We start from the raw sequence: 26,222 nt of genomic DNA, 5'->3' as shown, positions 1-26,222 counted from the left end.
AAGGGGTGCCCTTTGCAGGCCACAGGCCTGCGGGGTCAATGCCCCAGCCAGCTCCGGGTGGGCGGTGGGGCTGCTGTACCTGCTGCTCTCCCCTCATTCTCTGCAGCCCTGTAGCAGAGCAAAGAGAAACAGGACAGAGAAGGGACCTTAGTGCTTGGTAATTAGCCGATTGATGCTGTGTATTTACATATTGTCTCATTAGTACTCCGAAGCACCTGGAAAATGGGTATTAGTATTCTCATTATGATGGAGAAGAAAAGCAGACCTCAGGGACAGTCAGCACTTTGCTAGGACACAAGGACTGGATTCTAACCCTGCTTATTCCCGAGTCCATGCTTTCCCAAGGGCCCACACTGCTTCCTGGGGAACACTCCAGGCCAGCTGTTGATTGGGACTCTGAGTCAGGAGCCCTCTGGGGTTGATGTAGGATGCGGGATAATGTAGCTCTTCTAGCTGGTACTGAAACCCTGGGCCCCTTTGGTTAAAGGAGACATCCCACAGTACTGTCCTGTCCTTCCTCAAAACAGACATGGACATGCTGCGGACGAAGGCGCACTTATGTATGTCCGCCTTACCACCAAGGCCCAGGGAGGAAGCTGTCCCTCATCACTGTCACACTAAACCCTTTAGGCTTCTCTTTTATAATGTCTTTTCCCCCTCAAGGCTGCTCCTGAGGCTCATTAAAAAAAAAAAAAAAGTCCACGAGCTTCGTTTGAAACCATGTCACCAGCACTAAATACTGCTAGGGAGGAAGCAGGGATGGAAACAAGAGGAAGAGGACGGAATGACTTCCCCTGGTCCTCGAGTTCCTGGGGACCCACCTTCAGCTGCTTACCCTGGAGTCTCAGGCTTATTTTTCCTCATCTGATTTAAGATTAGAGGCTTCCAGGATTGAATTTCTGTGCCTACAGAACTCATCCAGTCAGTCCAACCAAATCAGGAAAGTACATTGTTTTAGTCAGGTGACAAAGAAACTGGACAGGAGACTCCAGGTTTCCTTGATTAGGATCCCTTTGTTTCTGCTGAAAATGTAACCTTGAGAGATAATAAATGTATTTCTGAAAGTCCTTTTAAAGATCTGAAAGACTGCTATGACGTGTGTGGTAGGAGGGTTGGGAGTGGAGGGAGCACGTGCTGGGGGGAATTTTAGGTCGTGGAGGGAGCACGTGCTGGGGGGAATTTTAGGTCTTATCTGCTGCAGGATCAACCAAACAGTGATGTCCTCACAAACCATGAAGAAGCTCGTGTTTGCAAAGAATATCAGGGGACTAAGCAAAAGTTGTGTGATAAGCACCAGAAAAGAAATAGTCTCTGTTGGGATGGGTCACGGACCTGGGACAAGCAAATCCGTACAGACCTCTGAAGTCCCCAAGTGTGCAGCAAATGAAGGAGTAGGAATGGATTATAAGCCATTTTGTCAATGCATCTTGCTTCCTTAGCATATTTTTGGATTAAGGCCAACGAGGGGATGAGCAGACAGGAAGTTTGGTAACTCAGGTTTTAACGGAATGGAAGAACTTTAAGAGAAAGCCAAAACAACTTAAATTTTTCTTTTAAGACTTAGCTGTCTATTGTGAAAACCAAAGTAGGAGCTTATTTGGTTTGACAGCATAGAGTCAGGGGGCTATTGCCTTAGGTCAGCAAAGACACAAAATGTGGCATTTAGAGACACTATACCCTATCACCTAGGAAAATGCCCAGCACAAAGAGAGATACATGATCATTCTGGAACAAATGAATGATTTAACTCCACCATCCAAGTATGCAAAGAAACAGTTTCTTTCACTCAGCTGTATTCTACTTTTGTTCATGATGTTACTGGAACTACTCGGGACTGGTCTGCGAACAGCTTACAGTCTCCTCTCTTACATCACTTGTTATTGTTCCTTCTATGTGTTTGAGGCTCGCCTCAACCTCTAAAGGGCAAGGAATTCCTTGAGAGCCGGGACAGCGTTTTCGGCTTCCACATCCCCCAATTTGCCTATGATTGCCAGCATACGGTACCCACAAGTCCACAGTGTCACAGAACAGGGGGCAGCGAATGCTTCCTGCCATGTTGTCTGCAAATATTTCAGGCTCTGCCAGCTGTACCATCTCTCCTGTTGGCACGCAAGAGCAGCCACAGACACAAAGTGATCGGGTGTGGCTGTGTGCCAATAAAACTTGATTTAAAAAAATAGGCTGTGGCTGATTTGGCCCATGGGCCTGAGTTTCCAATCCCTGCTCTGGACTCCCAGGTCAGAAGGAAACACGTGTCTTGGAAAGAACACTGGACGAGGCTCCAGGCTGGACATTGGATTTGCCTGCATCTCCTTTCCTTCATCCGTACGAGCCGCTTCCGGCTTTGAAATCACTGACTTCTAAGAATGAATGTCAGTATGTACTGAAAACATGACTCAGGGTATCACCCCGTGCTAAGCCCATCACCTTATGGTGCGTGCTGCCAACAGACTCTCTGGATGTGAAACACATGGGCAATGAACAGGCCATTAAGACTTCTGTGGGCTGAGAAAAGGGCTAGAAGGTTCACAGATGCTTTTCTGACCCCCTACCTCACCCCCCCCCCCCGCAAGCAATAGCCTCATGAGCATAACAAATAGAAAACAAGCCCAGAAAGAAGCAATTTGTTCACTCTTACCTACACCATTGGCTTCCCAATAACGTTTGAACACAGGGGTCTTGTTTCACTGTGTTCCATGTTAAATTGTCTCCCATAAACTGTGGCTATTCTAACTTATTAACTTCAACAACAGTCCTTCTTATCCATTGAAAAATAAGGGGATACCTTTAGAAATAAGCTACATGTTATATTTAAATAGATCTAATCTGTGATTTGTATTTAAACCATTACCTCCTAAACTTCTTTTATTGATGATTTTAATTTCCTATAAGGCCAATACCTAAGTAAACTATTGTAGCTTTGCACCTCTAAATTGGATGCTACATCTTAATTCTGAGCAATTAAAAAGTGAGGAAAAAAAAGAATGGAAGAAATAGGGAGAGATTTTTAATGGACTTGGATTCCCAAGATTTATATTTCTACGTGTTCAGGATTGCCAGAATTTTAAATTGGACATAGGAATTACCCAGTGAGCTCGACCCCTACTAAACAGAATTTTACAAGAATCTGAGCTGTCCAAAATGACAACTAAAAGGGCAGGAGTGACGGGACAAGGATATCCCAAGGGAAACAAAGGAGCCTGGAGTTGTAGTAAGGAGGGTTAGAATCAAGACTAAGTGTTAGATTCTAGACTTTCTACCCCTCTCATTTCCCCCTATGATGATGGAATTGGTTAAATCTGATGCTGGATTTGGTTAAATTAGTTAATACTTACATCTGGAGATTTTTCAACCTTTGAGTGTATCATTAAAGGATTAATGATGAATAATTTGAGGGGATTCTCTCATCCTGGAGGAGTTAATGCATTTCCCAAAGAAAAGCCTAGATTCCCCTCTTTTGTGTGTTCTTGAGAGAGCCCGGGCGTCCGTGGGTACCAAGGTCCATCACTGGGTTGGTATGATAGTTGACAGAGTGTCTTTGATGAGGCTACATCCATCACTGAACAATTTTGATATTCAGGAATAATATTAAAAAAAATAGTTGCACAATTTTTAAGAAACTAATATTCTAACATTCATAAATCCACTAAACAAGGGAGAAATAACTCTGTATGTCTAAATAACATAATTTTCCTGATATATGGGCTTATCTTAGATTCCTAGGAAGTCTGCGGTAAGACGGCATGACAGAGGAGGTGGACGGGACAGATAGTGCTCGGGAAGCCGGGTCCCACGAGGGCAGCCCTACCAGCAGCGGCCAATGGCACAGCTGTGACCGTCCCATTGAGCCCATCACCCAACCCCTATTTGACCTTTGCTCTCTGGGGCTCTGTCTCCTCCGTGACTTCCCCAGTTCAAATGACCTTCCACATAAGATGCATATCGCAATAGTAAGCTGCCTCTAAGAGCTGTCCTGAGAATTATAAACAAGTAGACAGTATCTGCAAAATGTCTAGTCCTGCTGTATAGACCATGCAAGAAACAAGACAAGAAAGGCATGTATAGACAGGAAAGGTCTGGCCTGGGAAACACAAGACAGGTCCTTTATATTCTTCACAGTAATATCCTGACCCTATCCTCTTTTTCTAACAATATGGGGAAATTCACATGTTTTGCCTAAGGTGTCTGTCTCTTTATAAATCCCCTGTTTCTTCTTCTTTTCTTTTCATGGTCTCTTTTTAAGATTGAAAAAAAAAACATATATACATACACATACACATATATAAAGGCAGAGAATCCCAGTGTAGCCATCACAGCTAGTCTTATTTTATGTACACCCCCACTCCAAGCTTCACCCCCAGTGCCGTGGGGATCATTCTGAATCAAATCTCGGACACAGATCATTTCATGTTTCACAAACATAGAAGTCCTACTTCTTTGGCATTTCATTTTCTTGATTCAACACCCCTGATGTAAGTGATTTGTAACACTAAAACTGCGGCAACATTGAAGGTACACTAGAGCCAGAGAAACATTTAGAAACAAAGAATTTAAACAAAAAAGGGACAATGAGTCAAGACAGAGGCAGTTAATGTTGCCTGTAGGACTCTGTGCTGTCATGCTGTTAGGAGCACAACTCCTTCCTGGGTTCGGTCGGAGCTCTGTCCTCGGGTGCTCACTCATGGAGGAAGGGGGCATTTCTTGCCTTGCCCTGATCAGGTCTGACTTTTCCTGTCTCCGTGCCTCCCTTCCACTACTGAACACATAACCACCTTCAGCACTGAGCCACCTCCCTGCAAAGCCTCCCTCCATTCCTCTGGTCCAAATTTCCTTCTCTCTGCTTTGCTCCCACAGCGCTGAGTTATTCTAGTACGCAGTCAGTGCTCAATAAGTGCGCATGCACTGGATGAATGGGACACAGGACTGACTTTATTCTGCCTTATAGCTTAGTGGGTGGTTTTCACATCGGTGTCTCCCAGGAAATTTTAAATTCCTCAAGGAAATAATTGTGTTAAAGCACCGCTCTGTCCCCCTACTTCCTCAAGCATTTACCTGTGCATAGTGGGTGTTTGACAAATGTCTCATGAATGGAGAGATGCTCCAGGAAGAGAGCTACCCTGGCCATGTGGCTGGAGGGTTAAGTGTCTGGAGAATGACTTCATGTAAATCATGGGCAGACTAGCACAAATATAACGTGTAGATTTTTTCTCTGGTTTCCACTGGTTTCTTGTCTTAGGGAAGCAAATGTGGGCTTGTCATCATAAAAGTAAAGAATTCGGGAGTGGTTTCCTTCATCCAAACGACCCAGCAACACCTGCCTCCGACACCATAATCGTGTTTTTCTCTCCCACCTTCTCCCAAGGTGAAGGCTACATTGAGTTACTGCCCATAGGATGGAATTACAGGTCTGAATCGGAGACAAAGGTTCTTTATGCTGTGTCTGGTCATTAATTAGCTGCTGGAAACTTCAAGACAGGGCCATTAGCATGCTCATAAACCTTTTATTTTAAATGTTTTCGCTTAGCTATGATTCTGATGTGACTCTCCTTGTAAGCTGGACGTAGGACATTTGTTTCTTAACATTTCTGAGGCTCATTAACTACTCCATCCCAGCGGCTCATTAACTAGCCCATTAGGGATTTCACTTCACTCAGGCAGAAGCCTCCACTTGCCCTCACAGAGCCTTTGAGGGCGCCTAATTGGGAATGGTGTGAGGCCTGCCGCGAGGCCGGGGAGAGAGCGGGGCTTTGTCAGGTCCCCCCGGACGCTGGATGGGCGGCGGAGGGATGCGCTCACCTACCTGCTATTCTCCCAATGGGCATGGCGTGCTCCTCGGGTGGGGAGACGGACACCATGATGTGGTTCATGTAGGCCAGGTCTTCCCGATGCGAGAGGTTGATGGGCTTTCCTTCCCTATGCAGCCCGTCCTCGGAGAGCCTGGACTGTTTGAAATCCACGGAGTGCCGGGGGTTCAGGATCAAGGGGTGCATGATAGGACTGGGCATCAGCTGGATGACGCGGGTGCTCTCCTGCCGGGGGCTCGACGGCTTCTGGTGGGGCTCCGAGGAGGGCGGGCAGTGGTTATTCTCCATGGGAGACACTGACAGGGGGTAGGACTCCTGGTGGTTGTTCTCCTGGTGGAGTCTCGGCCCCTGGGCCCTCTCGGCAGGGGAGAGGCGGCGGATCATGTTGTCCAGGGGGGACCGGAGGGGCCGCTGCTCGGGGTCGGGAGAGGGCCGGTGATTGGCTGTGACTGGTGATCTAGACCGGTGCAACAGTTCAATGGTGGGGGGGTTGTGGTGCACGTTCTCCACTGGGGGCCTTGGGGTCCTCTGGACACAATTATCTGCAGAGCAGAGGGAGAGACAATCACTGACCCCAGTGAACTGTCAGGAGAGGGACCCCCGCCGCGTTCGAAAGGGAGTGAACAGTGAGTGGAGCCTGGGCGTGTGCTGGACAGACCGTGAGACGGAGTGTCTTTTCCACTGCTTAAAAAAACAATTGAAGTGCGCATACTTGAAATTCTTTTCCTTACAGTAGACAGGCTAAGAATGTCCACAAGCATTCCATTAAGCACTTACTAGTGGCTTGTGAGCACAGGGAAGCCAAACCCGTGTTCTTTAGCTTTGGCTTTGGTTACTTGACTCTTCAACGTGGCTTCTGGGGTCCTTAAGGGTTTCTTTCTAGATGCTTTCACTCACTTACATTTCCATAACTAAATGTATATATTCTCTACCTCTGGGACATTGTTATTGGTGTTAATGATACCATTATTTCTACTACTAAAGTAGCTACTATATCCTTGGTACTGGATTATATTGTTCAGAATGTATCATAGTCCTCAGTAGGAGATCCTAATACCAGTACTAGTTCACAGGTGATAAAATGGGAGGCATAAAGAAATTAAGCAACTTACTCAAAGACACACAGCCAGTGAGGGAACAAGACCCAGACTCCAGTAAGATTCTAGAATCTAGGTACCCGTTACAGTATCTGCCACTTTGCTATATGTAGAAGCCAAGGGGAAAAGCAATGGGAAAACCTGCTTTAAGGATGGACAGTGGATCTCATTTACAGACTGGCAATCTTGTACTTGAAAGAAGCTTTAGAATCACTTGGTTTCTGAGTGCACAGACCCTACAAATGCTCAGAGACAGGCAGAGGTAAGTAAGGAGGAGGGAAGGACACCTCCAACCCTGCCTCCATCGCATCCCACTTGAACTTTCAAGCTGGTGACAGCTGAGCAGGGACAGCATCGGGAACAGAAGCAGTCCTGTGGGCTGGGTTGTGGGTGGGTTGGGGGGGGTGCTGGCACACACGTGGCTTTAGGAGTCCCTGCTTAGGGGGAGGAAGGATGAAAATCTGCCTACAAAAATGGAGTTTTCTTCAGTGCCTCCCCCTCATCTTAATGAGGTTTCTCTAGCCACATCCGTTCCCAGAGCTCTCACAAAAGGATGCACATACTTTCAGGTCCTTGTTCTGGTCCAAGATTTGTCCATGATGCTGAGTAAAGCAAGTCAAAGATACCTCTCTTTGTCTCTTATGACAATATCTATATGAAGAACATATAAATGGAATCTAGGACTCTGACAGGGTTAGTAAACAGAGACTGAGCTGGTGGTGTCTTAAAGTTTTACACATGATTAACAGAAAAATGAGGACTCCTCTGGATCTCGGTTATGTGAAACAGTGAACGTGTCATTCATGATCACTAAAAGAGCATCTGCTTGAAGGCAAGGGTTTATTTTGTAACTACTGTGTAACCTGCTGCCGAGAATTTAGAAGTACTTACCTGTTGGAATAGCTATCAGTGGGAGACTGGCTTAAACAATGATACTGTACCTCTAAACAATGGAGGATCAGGCAGGTATTAAATGGAACGAGGAGTGTCTTAATATTCTGCCAAGGACTGGTCTCCAGGTTCTATGATTAGGTATGCAAAGCCAGGTGAAGTATTTTGGTATGCTACCACCTTTCTATGATAAAGGAGAAGGGAATTCCAGTTTCTGGAATGACACAGTGGCTTGTATCAAACCAACCTTCCTACATACAGAAATGATGGAATCCAGATACAATACATTTACAAAAGTTATTCGAAGGTGCTGGAGAAAACTGAAGGGCATTTTACTCTTGAAAGAAGAGAACCGCACAGGAGAGATTCAAATTTATATAGCCCTGGGGGTTTTCCCCAGTCCCTATAGCAGGGGCAGCTGGAAAATGAACCAGAAGTTGTATAATCTGTCAGGGAATAGAGTATGGGCTGCCAGAATGGCAAAAAATCAAGAAAGCAAATCCCATAAAGGGGAGAGCCTCATGGAGAATACAGAAAGTTCCCTCAAATCCCCAACATGTGCTCCTGTACAGCATATGTGCAAGGGGACCTCTAAGGAGCTCAGTGGAAAGCAACAACTGTATGGCTGAAAGATAAGAGCAGGAAGATCAGCTACTGGCCACTGTACTGGAGACAGAATTGAGAATTTGAGTCCTAGCAACAGAGGCTCTGTAAACACCTCAGGCTGCCTATCATCCCAGAACAGCCACACCTTAGGAGTAAAGACTACGTCCAGGTCGAAGGGATTTGCCTGAGGACTATAGGCAAAACTGAAATAGATCTGCCCTAACCAAATGTAAGACCAAGCCTCTACAAACTCAAGGTGACTGACTAGTCGTTTACCTGCTAGAGCAAAACCCAACATTCTTCAGAGGAATATAACATAATCTAAGTCTCTACAACATATCATCTATAACGTCTAGTATTCAATAAGGATTCTCGGGACATGTGAAAAAAAAAACAGAAAAATGTGACCCATAATCAAGAGGAAATGCAGTCAACAGAAACAGACTCTAAGATCACCTAGATGTTGATATTAGCTATTAGAAATAAGTGTAATCACTTGAAGGAAATGATGGTCATAATGAGGTATAACAGACGGAGACTGTCAGAAGAGAAACGGAAACTTAAGAAGAAGATTCTAATACTGAAAAACACAATATCTGAAAGGTTGGACTGGACGTACTCAACAGCAGATTGGAGATGACAAAAGGAGAGGTTAGTAAATTTGAAGACACATCAATAAAAACTAGAAACAAATAAACGAATAGATCCTCAGTGACCTGTGGAACAATATGTAATTGGAACCCAAGAAGGACAGAAAGAATGGGACCAACCCTCCCCACCAACCCCCCACAAAAAAACCCCCAAAACCCCAAATCTGAATAATGACCAAATGCTCTCCAAATTTAGTAGCAACAACTACAACAACAACAACAGGAAACTTAAAGATCTAAGATGCTCAGCAAATACTAAGTAGGATAAATACAAAAGCTACATCCAGGCCTTCACAGTCAAACTGCTAAAAACCAAAGATAAAGAGAAAATCCTGGGGGCACCTGGGTGGCTCAGTGGGTTAAGCCTCTGCTTTCAGTTCAGGTCATGATCTCAGGGTTCTGGGATCAAGCGCCGCAGGGAGCCTGCTTCCCCCTCTCTCTCTGCCTGCCTCTCTGCCTACTAGTGATCTCTCTCTCTCTCTGTCAAATAAATAAATAAATAAATAAATCTTAAAAAAAAAAAGAGAGAGAGAGAGAGAAAATCCTGAAAGCAATCAGAGGGGAAAAAAGGATACACTACATACACAGGAAAAGCTATACTAATTGTGGCTAACTTCTTTTTTAAACAGCTAAAGAGAAAGCAAGAGCACACATAAGCATGTACACAAGAAGGATACGGATGGAGACCCACAGACTGAAAGGGAATTAAGAGACACATCAATCATCTGCAATGTATAGACCCTTGTTTGATTCAAGGAAACTGTAAAAGCACATGTGAGGTAGTTGGAAAAAATGTGAACATTAATAAGACATTTGATGATATTGAAGAACTGTTAGTTTTCAGGTGATGTGATGGCTTTGTGATTACTATTTATAAAAGGTCCTTCTCATTTCAGACCTGTACTGATATATTTACAGATGAAACTATATATCTAGAATTTGCTTTAAATTAATTCGTGATGGTGAAGCAGAGAGTAGGGGCACAGAGGAAACAAGATTGGTCATGATTGGTCAAGAGTTGATCACTGAAGCTGGTGATGGCTACGTGGTGGCTCATTAAATAATTCCCTTGAGTTTTGCCTAAGTTTGATATTTTCCACTATAAAAAATGTTTTTCCTTTTTTTCTTCCTTTTTTTTTTTTTTTAAGAACTTAGTCAACCTTGCAAGGATACAGATTGGGATAACAAGTACTAAATTCTTCACTTAAACCCAAATGCAAATAAATGCTTACAGGATACATCACTGATTAGGTCCATGTAGTTCATTTTAATGCCTGAGACCATGAGCATGATAGAAATGACCTACCATCTTTCGGGGACGAGGGCAAGTTTTCTTTCCATAGCTACGATGGACCTTAACTCTGCTGTTCCCCAAAACGAATTTATCTCTTCTCCATCACAGAACATGATCATGATAAGCAACTACCTAAAACAGCTGTGTTTTCAAGTTTTGTGCATTTTCTTCTAAATGCCATTTACAGACTATCTCCCTTCACTTAAAAGCTTATTAAGGTTTAAAAATGCTTAAGGTTGATGAAGACCATGTACTGAAAAACCCTATTTCCTGAATCCATTTCCTGTCTTACAAATTTCAAAACAGACACAGGCGTTGGCCAGGAGTCTGGTCACGTGAAGGCTCTCTTTGATGTGTCGGGCTTCAAGGCTCAGGGTATGGGTGTGCACTCGGGGCAAGCCTTAGGAAGTCGGGGTGGACTCTGAGAGGAAGGATCTCCATGCCAAGGGTAAAAGAGGAACTGATGTAACGTCCTGGAGAGATTTCACTCTCTGTTCCTGCCCAGATCTTTGGGAACAATGAAGGAGGGAGACAGTGCTCTGGATAATCCAACTCAGATTTTACTTTTGACTCAGGGTCCAGGCAGGAACAGGACTTGGAGAAGCTTGATTTATTTACTTCTCTGCAGACACCACTCAAAGAGGAAGTACTTGATGAAGTTGATAACATTAATGGTAGAGAACTGGATCCAAGGGTATTTAATTCCAGGCTCCTGGTGGTCTGGGCACAACCACTGTCAAGGCTGAAAGGCCTGCAATGAGAGCTTCCCGGCTTTGTTTCAGTTTGCAAAGCATGCGCCCACGTACGGAGTAGGCTCTGACGTTCCTACCCTGCTGCCCCTGTTATTAGAAGTTGGCAGCAGCATGTGGAAACTTATGAGACCAGAGCCGGCAGGCAGAGAAGCTCCGGACACAGGAAATGCACTGAGCGGACAGTGGGTGCATTAAATCCCCCAGATGTAGGAGTCTTCTGTCTAAAACAAGAAGATTTTTTTGGTCTGGCCTTGATGTCTGGGTTTGTTCTTGGTGAATTGCCCAGCTGGAGAGCTGGGAAATTATCCACATTGCCCTCGGTCTGAAGGTCTTGATATGGGAGGGAAATGCGCAAGAAAGAGGGAGGTTAAAACCACACGTGAAGTAGTCAGTGTGGGGAGAGAAGTGGGGAGAAGGACCTCAGACTACTAGGGAACCCGTTCTGATTGAAAGTGTTTTCTAACCCCAAACCGTTCTCTTTGTGGGCCTCTTTTAGATACGAAAAAAAAAAAAAAAATCCTGGGCGCCTGGGTGGCTCAGTGGGTTAAAGCCTCTGCCTTCGGCTCAGGTCATGATCTCAGGGTCCTGGGATCGAGCCCCGAATCAGGCTCTCTGCTCAGCAGGGAACCTGCTTCCTCCTCTCTCTCTCTGCCTGCCTCTTTGCCTACTTGTGATCTGTCAAATAAATAAATAAAAATCTTAAAAAAAAAATAAATCCTTTCTTGCCACCAAATAGCCCCAAATAAATTAGGGCTTTCAGTGTGAGGATTACAAAAAAGGATGTCTTTTCTTGTCTTCTTTCCTTTTACTTATTAGGAAAGTTTGTCTATTTTAAAGTCATCAAAATTTGACCCAATTTAATCAGGTCATAAAGAATGAATAACTAGTAAACTTAAAACAAACCAACAAAAACTGCTTTTGGTTAAAGTTGTGGGCTTTAAGTAGGAAATTTCCAGGGTAGAGCAAAGGCTCAAGCTTCTAACTCACAAAGAAGGATCACATTTCCCAGGATCACATTTCCACCACCTCGCTTTCCCTAAGGCCAAGGATGGTGAGAAGAGAAGTTAGTCGGGGAGATGAAAATCAAGCCAGCAGGTAATTTACTCATCAGCCTCAATCCACTGTGTTCCACATTCTTCTGGAAGGAACCACTTCCCAGCATGAATTTGTAAAAGATTAGTGGGAACCACAAACAATATAAAGAACTATGGAGACTAAATGCTCCAGGCCTTCAGCTGCAGTTCAAAACACTTCCTACACACACTTAGGTTCTGTACCCCACCTGTTATGGGGTGAATTGTGCTACCGGCCTCACCCTGCACCCCTCAATCCATATGCTAAAGTCCCAACCCCCTTGTACCTCAGAATGTGATCTTATTTAAAATAGGGTCATTGCAGATATCATTACTTAAGCCAAGGTCATATTAGAATCAGGTGTGCCCCTCATCCAGTATGACTGGTATCCTTACTTAAAGAAGAATTTGGACATGTAGACAGGCACAGACTGCATGGTTGGAAGGGGAATGTTTTGCCACACAAGGATTACAAAATATGTAATATTTTGTAAATATATTTACAAAATATATATTTGTAAATATATTTGTAAATATATTTACAAAATATGTAATATTTTGTAATATGTAATGTAACATGTAATGTAATGTAATATTTTGTAATACGATATCAAGGATATTGTAGTCTAATGGAGAAGGCAGAGACATTAAAAAAAACAAAACACACACACACACACACACAGAGGCTAAAGGTGCTGAATTAAGAGTCCATCACAGGGAGCATGCCATGTGAAGGTGAAGGCAGAGATCTATCGGTCAAGGAACACCAAAGATGCCTAGCAAACCACCAGAAGCTAGGAGAGAGGCCCAGAACAGATTCTGCCTCCCAGCCCTCAGAAGGAACTGACCCCACCCTTACCTTGATCTTGGACTTCCAGCCTCTAGAACTGTGAGGCAATACATTTCTGTTTAAGCCCCACCCCCTTATGGCCGCCAGAGCACACTAATACGACCCCCAGCCCTACCCCCCCCCCCCATTTCCATGAGGTTCCACTGAGACCCTCCAGTGACCCTCTGCCTGCCCAGTCAGCCCATGCACTTCAGCAAGTTGCCACGGTCCCTGAATTCCCTGGAGGGCCCAAGAAGAACAGCGCCGGGGTCTGCAGTCTATGATTCACAGATGTGTGAGCTCATCACCAATAAACCCCAGGAGAGCTCCCGGAGTTTTAGAAGCACTTGCTGAAAAAGGGGCTGAAGGCAACAAAGTGGGTGACTTGCAGGACTCGGCGGCGCAATCTGTATTCCTGGGCGGGGGAGAGAGCCTCCCGGCGTTCTAGCCTGAGCCAACAGCTCAGTGCCAGAGAGCCCAGGAGCAAGTCTGCCCGGCCTCGGTCTCAACAGGGGCCGCGCAAGAGAACTGAATGAAGAAATCAAATCAATGGGCCTGATTTCAAACGAGCAAGTTAGACCTGTGGGGTAAACCTTGTGAATCATTTATAAGGAGGGGCTCAGGGTGGCAGAGATCAGTGGGAGCCCTAGAGAGGGGAAAGAGCGAGATCACAGAGGGCTTCCTGTTCTGGAGGTGAACCCGAACTGTCCCAGACCCTTATCTCAAAGGGCTCAGACAGCACTTCCCCAGGGGAACCAGGAAGTTTCTTGAAAACTTCCTGGCTACCTGGGGAGAGTTAGTCATGCATATTAGGGATCTCTGGCGCTGAAACTTCTGGCTTCAAGGAGCCAACTAGCCCCTGGGCTGAAAGCAGCCTCTATGGGACTGGAGGAAGCCAGAGGAGGCGGGAAAGTGAGCGGGTCCTCCCTGAAGCACACTGAGGCCCCCTTCTAATGGATGAAGAGGCTCTGGCCATCGCCCCAGGGCCTCCACACTTTCCCATCACAAGGAAATGCTGCATCCGGGGACAAGGGTCAGAGGGTAAAAGGTCATGCTGCCCCAGACTCTGAAATACAGGAAGTGAAGCAGGAAGAAGAGGCCCTAGAGAGGCGTGGAGGAGTTAGAGGGTAGTAGAAGGAGGGAGCGAGGGGAGGCGGCGGTACCTGGTGCCCTGGGGAAACAGGAAGTCAAGATCGGGGCCTGGTCTTAGTCTGCTGGAACCTCATTATCTCCAGCCAGATCCAAGAATGCCCGAATTGAAAGCGGGCACAAAAGGTTAATCTTAGGGTTCTTGCGTGTGAGAGGAGACACACGTCTCCCAGAGGGGTCATGGAGGGCCTACCATGTGTCAGGTACTGTGGGGTACCAAAGCACAAACACTGCTCCTTTTCAAAACAGGCTGGGCCCTGAGATGGGCACTTTTGATGTGTTTTCCCACAGAATGCAACAGAGGGGCCTGGTTCGTCCATGAAGGAGTCCTGGTATCACGGCGTGGGTAGGCAGCAGGCCCATCCGACATCCGGGACGCACACATGTGGTGTTTGCACAAAGTGCACTCGGTCATGAGAATGGGAATAGTTCAGAAAACTGGGATTGGAAGTAGGAAATAAAACCAACCACTGCACAACAACGTGAATGTACTTAACACTCCTGAACTGCAGGTAAGCTTGAAAGTGGCTAAGGTGGGAAATGTTTTGTGTCTTTAATTACCATTCAATATTGTTTTAGGTTTAAAAGACAAGACGAAGGAAAAAATCTCAACCCAACAATGGTGAGAGATACCAAATAATGGTAATGAATAACATTTAGTGAGCACTTGCTCTGTGACAGCTATTGCTCTGAGGGCATTTTCCATATTAACGTGATTCTTGTATCAATCACATTCAATAGGTACTGACATTATCCTTCTTTTCCGGGTGGAAACTGAGGTACAAGGAGTTAAGTAACTTGCCTAAAGTCACACAACCAGTAAATGGGGGAGCAGGGATTAGAACCCAAAGTGTGTGTGCACACACACACACCATTATCCTCTGATTCCATCACGCATTATAAGACTAACATCAATGTCAAAACCCAGCCAATGGCCTCCTTGACTTTTTTAAAAAAAATATGTTATTTATTTATTTATTTGACAGACAGAGCACAAGCAGACAGAGTGGCAAGCAGAGGGAGAGGGAGAAGCGTGCTCCCAATGGGCAGGGAGCCTGATGCAGGACTCAATCCCAGGACCCTGGGATCATGACCTGAGCTGAGGGCAGACGCTTAACTGACTGAGCCACCCAGGTGCCCCTCCTTGACACTTTAATTGTCAATATGATCCCAGCAAGACTGGAGATTCAGGGAAATTTTTACAACCACCTGTAACAGGATGGCTGGATCAGCTCCAAACTTTATCTACTCTGGTGCCTTTTTAGCAGCTATACTGAGGGACCAGCTCCCAAGGAGTGACCAGCACCCAGCTGGTTCCCAAGGGAGAGGACAGCCAGGGCCTCTGCTCTCAGAAGCCAGTGCCAGACTCCAAACTCACATTTCTCATGGGCTGGGGGATTTTCTTCACGCTAAGTCCATTCATTCAGAAGCAGTCAAAGATCTACAGTGGGTTAATTCAGTCTGAATCAGCGTGAGTTCTTGACACCATGAATGGCAGACGTACACTGATGTCTCCAAAGTCATCTTTGATGGGGCACCTGGGTGGCTCGGTTGGTTAAGTGTCTGACTCTTGTTTTGGCTCAGGTCATGATCTTGGGACTGGGAGATCGAGCCCTGTGTTGGGCTCCACGCTCAGTACAGAGTCTGCTTGAGACTCTCTCCCTCTCCCTCTGCTCTTCCCCTGTGAGAGCTCTCTCTCTCAAATAAATAAAACATATTTTTAAGATTTTATTTATTTATCTGACAGAGAGAGAGACAGAGAGAGAGAGATGGAGAGAGCACAAGCAGGCGGAATGGCAGGCAGAGAGAGAGGGAGAAGCAGGTTCCTTGCAGAGCAGGGGAAGCCTGATATGGGATTGATCCCAGGACTCTGGGATCATGACCTGAGCCAAAGGCAGTGGCTTAACCAACTGAGCCACCCAGGCGCCCTGAAATAAATAAAATTAAAAAAAAAAAAAAAAGTTATCTTTGACCTTTTTGCTTGTCTCTTTAGATTTGGCAGGCTCAAGTAGCATGGGGCAGAAAAATTATAAGCAGGTTTGCTGGCATCTGCCACACCACACCATGGTCAGGGGACCTGGCTTGGCCTCTTAATCTCCCCAGTTCCACTCACTGCTCCGTATTTTGTCCTGTTTTCAGGGTGTTTGCACAAAACACATGAACAAAAATGTTATTTTGGTTGGCTCATTCCTGCTGCAGTGTAATGCAAATGGGCATGAGAGCTAAGTGGACCCAGGGCTAAGTCTCAGTTTTGCTACTCGGTAGCTATGTGATCTGGAGGCTCTTAGCTTTTGTCTCCTCATCTGTAAAATGGGGATAACAGTACCTTCTTTATAGGGTAGTTATGAAGATGAAGTGCTCTGGACACCTAAGAGCTTAGAACAGGGCCTGGTACATCATAAATGTTAGCTATTACTTTGTTCCTACGAAGCAAATCCACACATCTCATCTTCTTTAATTATCTCATTAAAATTGTGTAAGATTTCCTTCCTCCAAAGCAGTCTTTGGGCACTTGGATTTGGCAGTAGAGGGGATTGGGGATGGAGGGGAAACATTTCCCTCAATAAAGCAATCCCAAAGATGAAAATCCCTGGGCTATTGCAGAATGCATGGCACCCTCCTTGCTCCCCACAAAGAAATGACTCCTCTCTATTCTCTGGGCCATTACCACATATGGCTGGATAGAGAACTGAGGTCAGCTGTTTTGGCACTTGAAGGTTCTCACTATCACTTATGATTTCCACATCCATCAAGTGGCAGAGCCCCCCCCCCCCCCGCCAAGCAACACATGTGTCTTCAAAGGGTGTCCACTGTTGCAGAAACAATCACAACACTGCATGCGTGAATATTTTCAAATGAAAGTGATTAAAAATCACCTCACACTCTCTTAGATAGGACACATGAGAGGGTGGGTCTAGAGAGCTGATGTATATTATAAGGGGGTCCCCCACAGGGGCCCTTGGGATGAGAACATAGGATCAACACAACTCTTGTTCCTTTGCTCTACGGACTGGGGCCTGTCCAGTCTGACAGGATAACTCTGTGGAGCTGGCCCCATTTGGAAACTAGCTCAACTGGAAGCATATTTTGTACCGCTCAATGAGCTTTTAGGGAATCACTATGCAAGTAGTTTTAACACCAGTAGGGCTACTGGAGATCGAATATATACTTAGGGACCAAACCTTTCTTGTAATTATTCCACAGGAGCTAGAAGTAACTGATTTTAGAATCTAAGGTGTCAAAAGTAGTTGATATTATAACTGTGGGTGACAAAATATATTTATTTTATCATCATTTGCTGATCTGTAATTTCTTTTTTTTTTTTTTAGATTTTTTTTTAAAAATTTATTTGACAGAGAAAGAGATCACAAGTACGCAGAGAGGCAGGCAGAGAGAGAGAGGAAGGGAAGCAGGCTTCCTGCTGAGCAGAGAGCCCAATGTGGGGCTTGACCCCAGGACGCCGGGATTATGACCTGAGCTGAAGGCAGAGGCTTAACCGACTGAGCCACCCAGGCGCCCCTGATCTGTAATTTCTAAAGATGTTTTACCTCCTCGTTTTGGTGAAAGAAACAGTATCATTTTTTGGTTTTGTCTCCTTCCTATATAACTATCTACCTAACATCTAACTCATTCATATTATGCAGATAAAATGAATCATAACAATAAAAGAAAAGGAATCCACTTGAATTTCGGTCATGAGATAAATGGATGGTGCCACTCTTGGTTTGACCACTAAAAGGGGTAATATTACCAGCAGTTCCCAGTAAGGTGAGACAAGGGAGGACGGAAGAGATGTTTAACTGATTCTGAGCAACACCAAGCGAAACACACTTTAGATTTTCTGGATTTTAGTTGCCCAAGGCCCTGACGATAGGTAGAGAATGGGTCCATTCATCTTCCTATCACCCAGAGAGACCCAGACTTTGGAGGGAATGTAGGATTTGGGAGTGTAGGAGATCTGAGAACATTTGGTCTAACCCCTGTCTCACAACTGGGGAAACTGAGGGCCAGAGAAGAGAAACTCTGCTCTTACGCTTTGTTCTGGCAGAATAGAGGATTCGAGCCTGGTTTCCTGACTTCCAAACCCCATCCTTTAAAAAATATGATCGAAGCTGACCGTGCCTGCCAGGTGGTCCAGGGTGGTCCTGCTTTGTGCCTACTGCCCGGCGTACCTGCTGGAGGAATCCTGTCTCCCTGTCACAGTGGCTCAGTATGGGTGAGAGATTACAAGGCTGCTTTCCTTGTAGAATACCGCACTCTCTTCTCAAAAGTCAGTTAGGGAAGAGGATACCCATGCTGGTTCTCCTAGACCTGGGCGGTCAGTGGAGGACTGCTTCACCCCAGGTACCACACGGTTTCAGAATCGTGTACGACATAGAGATTAACGATTGTTTACAAAATAAAGGGTAACTGGCATTCGTGGGATAGCCCACCTCACCCTTCAGAGTCTGGAGGAGAGCCTTGAAGCCACTTCCTGGCTCTGGGCACTGCCACACGGCTGCCTGGGAGGACGGCGAGATTTCAATGTCAGGCACTCACAGGGACTGTGTGGGGAACTGCTGCTAGATTCAACAAGATATGTTTGGTCTGTGATCTCAATTACCGTTGTGAAATGATGAATGTCTGAACCGGTTAAGTCGGCGGCCGTGATGAGGGGCAGTGGCGGGGAGGGGGTAAATGAGGCTTTGTCTTTGCACGTCCCTCTGCATGCCTCACTGTGCCAGGCCACTGAGGGGCTGCGTCCGCTCTCCTCTGGAATGTTCCTGCTCTCCTTCCTGTCATATTAGCTCTGTGTCAGGTCAATGGCAACACACTTTTACAAAGGACTGTGCCCCCAGTGATGTGGAACAGACCCCAAGGGACAGAATATTCAATATGTACAATCTCACTTTACAGACTTTTTTTTTTTCAGGATCTTTCTGTATGTTCACAAATGTCCATATTAGTGTTCTAACATTCACAAGGAAGTGTGGTGGCATTAATTCTATAGACCGGTCATGTTGAACTGGATAGTTTTTCTTTTTGGTAGAGAAAAAGGAATGAGGTAGGAGGTTTTTGGAGGTAGGGACTTCGTACTGGCTGATTCTCCTCTCTGAAGGGTCCCCTTGTCATCACCGGTAGTCGGGTGACAGGTGGCCTGTGCATAACACCTCTGTGCCCCACACAGCTCTTCTCAGCTGATACCTTTCGACAAAGACCTAAACTTCCTTTCTCACGTGTCCACCTGCTCACCCGAGAGAATGCACCGTGTCTAAACAGGCATGGACTCTCTGGTCTTGAGTCCTGGCTGACGGCTTTAAGGAATGGTCTCTGAAAACACGCTACTTTTAAGAGTCGGCCCTGAGGCCGAGCTCACTGGTCCCCAGGGTGATGAAGCCCTTGACCTTGGCCTCATTAGCGTCACCCTTTTACCTACGGAGTCACCGCCACTGACATCCTCACAGCTCGAGAGCATACATAGCTCATTATGGCACACGCAGCAGCACATCTGTATTTACTTGGTCTGAGGGTAGCTCTGAGAGTCAGCCCGGCTTTCTCTATTGATTAGCTCCTGCAAACGAGAACACCAACAAACACCTACTTCTGAGTCAATTCAAGGCGGACGCATGTGCGGTGAGAGACCGTAAGCTTCCAATTGCATTTGGGAATAAAAAGAGGAATAGGAATTCTAAATGGGATTTTTTTTTTTTTTTTTAAATAATGAGTACAGGAGAGAGAGACGGGAGGACGAGAAGAAAAAAAGCCCATCACACACCTTTTATATCCACGGAGGCAAGCTACGTAATATGATTCTTGCCTTAATGTCAAGCTTCAGTAAACCCACCTCCTCTTTTCTGGCATAGATGTTGGCTATTATGCAAGCCGGAAATGTACATGGCAGGAAGAGTAAAAGAACAGAGAAACCGAATTGGGGGGTGGTGGGAAGGGGAGGCAGCTGCTAAATTAAGCAAGGGTAAAGCCGGGGGAAGAAAGGATGAGAGAAACAGGCAGGGAGCAGGCAAGAGCCACTCGTTTATTCTCCATCACGAAAGCAAGGGGGCCTGCTGTGAGCCACTTGGCACGAGGAAGGGATGGCGGTCGCCTGGAGTCAGGCTCTCTTTTGTGAAGTGTTAATTAAGAAAACAAATAACTTCTCATTTTTTAATTTGCCAACAACAAAACAAAACAAAAATATGGGCCCTGCTCTTGAGGAGGTGCAATCAATTTAAGGAAACACCCCAAGGAACCGGGCTTGGAGGCCCTGAGAAATCCGATCCTAAGAGAAAGGACACATTGAAAAGTGTTACTCTGTATCCCCAGGTCTGTTGTCTAACCCACCAGCCCCCAAATGATCATCACGCTTCTTGGAGGAAGGAGGCATCGCTGCACCAAGTAAGATTTTAAGAACCTAGATCTGCACCCAAACACATGCTTTGGAACAATGTCCAGAGGCACTGTTCAAGTCTGGTCTTTTGTTTCTGTTTCCTACCGGTGACTTTAGGACTGCTGGGGCTTACCAGGGGGCTTACCGGGCACATCTGAAGTAGACACCTATCTGAGCACATTATAAAAAACCGCTTCGGTGCACAAAGCAGGAATCCCTGGTCCACCAGAGTTCACGGGCTTTGAGTCTGTCTTGCTCCCCCAGCTTTTATTAGGCTCTACTCACAAATTTTCAAAGACACCCCCCCCCCATTACTGTCCTTCATCAAAGCCCTCTCCATTCTGGGTCCAATATAACCAGCTTGGACTAGCTTTGCAAAAGCAAAATGTTGATCGTTGTTGAAATGAGGTAATGGCTCACAGGGGTTTATTTACTTCATTCTATCTATTTGGGAGAAATCTATCTTGTTTGACTGTTTCCAGAACAAATGCTATGGGGGGAGGGGGCGATAAGCCTTATAACCCAATTCATCTGATGCCTCTCTTACTTCAGGGACTCACTCCATCCTACCTGTTCTCTCTGCTTGGAGGGTTCCCCACTTCATCCTTGCTTACCAGAACTCTGCTGGGCCACCAAGGAAGCCTCCAGAACTGCCTGCTTCACGAGGCTGACCCTGATGCTTGGGCCAGGATCTAATTTTCCCTCCCACTGACTCTTACAGCTATGCTCTCATACTCATCCTTGTAGCTCATTTCTTTAGGACAAGCAGAGAACCAAGAGTCTCTCTCTTCCATCTCGGCATTTCCCTCGGTGTCTTCTATGCAGCGAGCACTCAACACATGTGGGTTCAAGGACAAATGAATCACGTGGATAAGAACAACTTATCAAATAAACAACGACATCCCTTGGATTGTCTAAACCTCACGCAAGGAAAGGAAAGCCTCCTCTGGTACCTTCTTCGTGGTTTTGATGCAGGATGACTTCTGGCTGTGTGTGTATAGAGTTTCCAGGATGGAAGAACGGTGAGAAAAGAATGCGAGGTTTTCTCTGCTTCAGAATATGCTGAAGGAGTTCATAGAGCACATCACCTGGAAAGAAAAAGGAAAGAGAATTAGAGCAATGGGAATATTTCAGTGAACAGACTGAGCTTCGACTCTCTGGGTGGTGCTGGACTGAAGACATATGGCGAGCCAGGTCCACGTGCTACCCACCCCCTGAGCACACGGGGGACACTCAGAGGGTTGGAGCCATGTGATTGTTTTTTCCACTGGACTTTTGAAACTGTCAAGTAATACATGAAAAAAGTTTTAAAAGTGCCAAAAACCAGAAAGAAAACAAAAATCACCTATAATCCTATCGCTGAGAGAAAAAAGTCCTATTCCCACCATCTCTGGTTTTAGAGTTAGAATGAGGCTTGTCCTAGTTTCGTATCTCTCTTTTTCCCTCCACATTACTGAACTGCTCCACTAGTTGCAAAATGAGAGCCCATCACGGGGATGCACCAGACTTTACTGGACATTTCAATGATTCCAATTTATTGCTATTATTCTTGTGAAAAAATATTCTTTTCAATCTTTGCTTGCATTTCAGATTAACTAAAGAAGGATTATGCAGTCATTAGTATGAAAATTTTTAATGTTCCACTGGCAATTCATATGTTCTTCAGAGAGTTCTTCCAAAAGAAAAAAAAAATTGCCTTTTGAACCCACCCTAATCCCAGGCAGGAAGAGAATGAGGACCAAAAAAATGCACAAGTCCGGTCAGAGGAGCTAGCTATTGAAGATACCCTCTAAAGAACTGGCACATTCTGGGATACTTACCTCCTTTAAAAATACACACAGGCATTGTTCCAAAGCTCTACAGTCTCCAGAAAATCATCTCTAGATGTCAGCCCCTTGAAGAGGTTGATAGGGGCTGGTCTGAGCTAGGACCCTCTGTTCTGATATATTTGGTATTTAAAGTGTCCACTGAGTAGTTAATTAGGAGAAAAAAAAAAAAAGCCCAAACTACAAAAAAGTCCCCCAAAACCTGCCATGGTCTTATCCCACCCCTCTGGCTTAGATCCAAGTTCAAAAATGCAGGTGGGTGATTAATCTTTAAAATAACCACAGGCTTTTCTGACTGTCCCCCTACGCCCTTCCACATACAGATATGCAATCAGCAATTGTACCAAATAATGGGCTTTTGTCTCTAATTTTAGCCATTTTTAACAGATACTTTAATTAACAACTTAATTTAACTGCATATTTTGGGCTATTGCTAAATTATTTTTTTCTTTTAAATTCTGTCTGAACCTGAGAAAGGCTCCATATGAATTTCTTTCTTTCTGCAGACCACTTGTACCAAATAAAGTTTAAGGATGTTCTGTTCTAAGTGATTCCCGAGGTGCCTTGGTGTCTTTGTTTTGACTTTGTTCCTTCCTCCACCCTCGAGTTTGGGTGGTATTAAGTATGACTTAGTGACACTATTTACTATTAGGATTCAATAAAGCAAAAGACTTTAAAGAGCTGAAGGCAAGCATGTCATTTGGGCATTTCCTGATGATGACATGGGCGAGAGGATGCAGAGGGGTCCCACTCCAGACTCGGAAGAATGTTCTAGGGAAGGTAGAACCGTGGCACACACGAGTGCGTTTTTTGAGCTGGGAAAGCTTGGAGCACTTCTAATCTGAACCTAGTAGTCATGGTAATGTCGTCTCTGATGAGAGGAGGATACAGAGCCTGAAATATAGTCCTATTTTAATGATTCATATTTTAATCGCTTACAAAAATAAGTCCCTAATCAACACTTTGTTTCTTTTGGTGTAGTGTAATGTCTTCCTGAACTTTCCTTAATTTACATGGCCTCACACCCGCTGGGTTTTATCCTGTGGGTTTGAGCAATGCTTTATTTCGGTAGTACGCGGAAAGAGAAAACGCAACACTGAAAAATGTGTTCCTGATGATTAGTATTACTAAAAAAAATGGCCAGTAATTAGTGCATCCATTTTGGAAGAGGAGGCCAGGAAATATAAATTTAGTGTCTGTGAGGGTGTTCAACTTTGCTCACTCGCTCAGAGAGGCAGGCTGATGTGGGGAAGGCACAGACTTGCAGATGTAGGCCGCCCTGCCCCTCTGGGCCTGGTGACCTTGAATATGTCCGTAACCTCCCTGTGAAACGCAAAGGCCATCTACCTTCCAAGTCTGCTGTGTGGGTTCAACGAGGGAGTGTGGCGAAGCCCCTAGAGTAGGCAGGCGTGCGTGCTGCACGTGTTACACACCACTCTCTCCTCAGGGGTCGCTCCTGGGGCTCCGGAAGCTCCGCTGTTTGCTGAGTCAAGTCCAGGCAGGTCACTTCTGTTTTGTGTTTCCATTTCTCTAAGCACATACAGAAAGAGAGGCAACAGAGCAGAATGGGGAAGAGTCTAGGCTCTGGAGTCAGACTAGGGTCTTAGGGATGTCCTTTGCCCTCTATAGGCCTCAGTTCCTTGGTCTACAAAACGGCCATGTTAACAGCATCTACGTCATAGAATTCGTGTGAGGAAGGGATGAGCTCATCACGGGGCTTAGCAATCAGCAAGAACTCAGCAAACAGGAACTGTTTTTGTGACCTCCGCTCTCCCCGCCACCATTGCTGTTCTTATTGATATTATGACAGCATGTAGGACAGACCTGTAGACCCTTAAGGCAGTCTCTTAGGGAGAACAAAGAAGGAGTGTCTGGGTCATGGTCATTGTTCTGTTCCCCCTGCAGAAAGGTCAAAGGTTAATCAAGGCCAACCACCCATCTTGGCTTCTCTGGACCCCTCCCGCTGAACTCTTCCCCTCGGCCTAGTAGGCAGGCCCACAGAGGGGCTGATAGGCGCCCCACACCAGACTCTCCCAGTGCTGGCTCTCTTCTGCCTCTCATCCCAAAGCTGGCAAAGGGAGCCAGGCAGACAAGGTTCACATCTCAGTGTGCAAGAGAAAGCAGGGAGGGGTGAATCAAATGGAATTCTGCCAGTTCCTTACCTAAACCATAAGCCCGGGATGAGAACTAGTGAGATAACATTCATAAGTGCCACCTGGGATGGCTGGCTAATGGGTGTGAGCATGCGCAAAAGGTCCCACGTTCCAAGCCAGGAAAAAACTGAATCTGAAGACTGTAAATGATGGCCATAGATGGATCAGTCCATTCACAGACATATGTTTCCTCAGCAACCAGGGGCTCAGTTGGGGAATGTGGCTGGCTTACAAAGGCATCAGTACTATGGGGGAGAAACCAACTTACAGTGCACAGCCTGGGTACGTGTGGTTGGCAGTAATAGTGTGTGCCTGATAATAGCCTGGAATCTTAGAAAGGATTCTAGAGGTTACTTAGATCGACTCGAACTTGTGTTCAGTAGAAGCCCCCTGCCTCCCCTTCCCTTGCCAAGAAGTAGCTTTGGCTGAGTACTTCCAGGGATGGGCGGCCGGCCACAAACACAAGCAAACCATTTTTGGACAGCTCTAGTTGATAGAAAGTTCTGTTGAGTTGGAACTTGGCCTCCCCTGCAAACTCGTGTACCTCAGTTCCTAGTCTTGGCTCTGGAACAACACAGAGCATGTGTCTCGTCTACAACAGTTTTCTAAATAAATAAAGACGTGCCCCCTCCCCCATCCTCTCCCATCTCTACTGCCTCCTATTCCCACCAGCCCCCAGCCTGTTCTCTGGGTACACTTGAAAAACGTTCGTACCTACACAGAAGAGCACATCTAAAAAGTAGTATTAACAAAAAGATCTCTGGAATAAAAAAAGAGATTAAAAAATACGTTACATTTATTTGCTTGCTGAAAATAAAGAGCATGAGCCCTAGCACTGTATATCTACCTTAGCTGATGACCACTGGCTTGAATTCAAAAGGCATTTGTCAAAAAATTCTTGGCCCATTTGATTTGTGATAAATCTTTTCTGTCTTCCCAGAAAAGCAATACCTACTGCTAACTGCAAAAGGTGCAAGGGAACCAAGGCTCCTGTTTAAGGGACAAGACCTATTGTTGGTTTCTCTCTGTATCTTCATGCATACACACATGGTTCACGTTGACACATGCATGTACGGAGCGGGGGCTCCCAGGAAGCTAGTGAGTTGCAGGGCTTTCACCCGCACAGACTCCTGAGAAGAGCCCTAAAACCATCCGTGTCCCCCAAATTATAAGCTTCAGGCCCCATAAAACCTAGCTATCCCCCCGGGTGCATGCACACACACACACACACACACACACACACACACACGCACACGGAAGAATACGCACGTCTACAACACAGAAACCCACAGACTAAGCACATGTGTAATTCTGTAGTGGTGATCCCGATGTGAAAAGCCAGGCATCCGCTCTGGGAATAAGAAATTCTATTACTGTATTTGTGATCTGTTTCCGTTGGATAGTTGCGAGACTGAACAAACCTGCCATAAGTTGTCTTATCAATGTTCCTGGTGTCTCTGAAGACTGAGAACAGACAGATGCTGTGTGGAGGGGGTGGTGGGGTTAAGGTTTCTTTCCTTCTGTGGAAAGAGCCTGGGCTCTGGGGCAAGAGGTCCCAGGTCCCCCTGGGTCCTCTGTCAGCTGCAAGCCCTCAGGCAAAAACTCTTTCTCTGTGAGGCTTAACTCCAGGCTTAGTGAAACATTCTTTTGTCTCAACCGAGAATAATACCGCAGACTTGGCAGGGCTGATATGAAGATCAAGTGAGATGATATGAACAAGCACCAGCCCCGCGT

General features: G+C 45.7%; 1 protein-coding gene across 2 annotated transcripts in view; it reads right to left on the bottom strand.

Annotated features, from left to right (window-relative positions):
* The window catches only part of ETV6 (ETS variant transcription factor 6), a 230,469-nt gene that overhangs the window by 11,766 nt on the left and 192,481 nt on the right, over window positions 1-26,222 (bottom strand). For both annotated transcript variants that reach the window (XM_080810446.1, XM_080810445.1), the window contains exons 4-5: window positions 21,463-21,597; window positions 5,801-6,346 (exon numbers count right to left, since the gene is read on the bottom strand). In XM_080810446.1, coding sequence (XP_080666572.1) covers window positions 5,801-6,346; window positions 21,463-21,597 — 681 coding nt within the window. The remainder of the gene's footprint in view (window positions 1-5,800; window positions 6,347-21,462; window positions 21,598-26,222) is intronic.

The sequence above is a fragment of the Martes martes genome (assembly GCF_963455335.1).
Source record: "Martes martes genome assembly, chromosome: 8".
In the NCBI taxonomy this organism is placed as follows: Eukaryota; Metazoa; Chordata; class Mammalia; order Carnivora; family Mustelidae; genus Martes; species Martes martes.
Note: the sequence above shows the minus strand (reverse complement) of the source record. Positions and strands in the feature narration are given on the sequence as shown.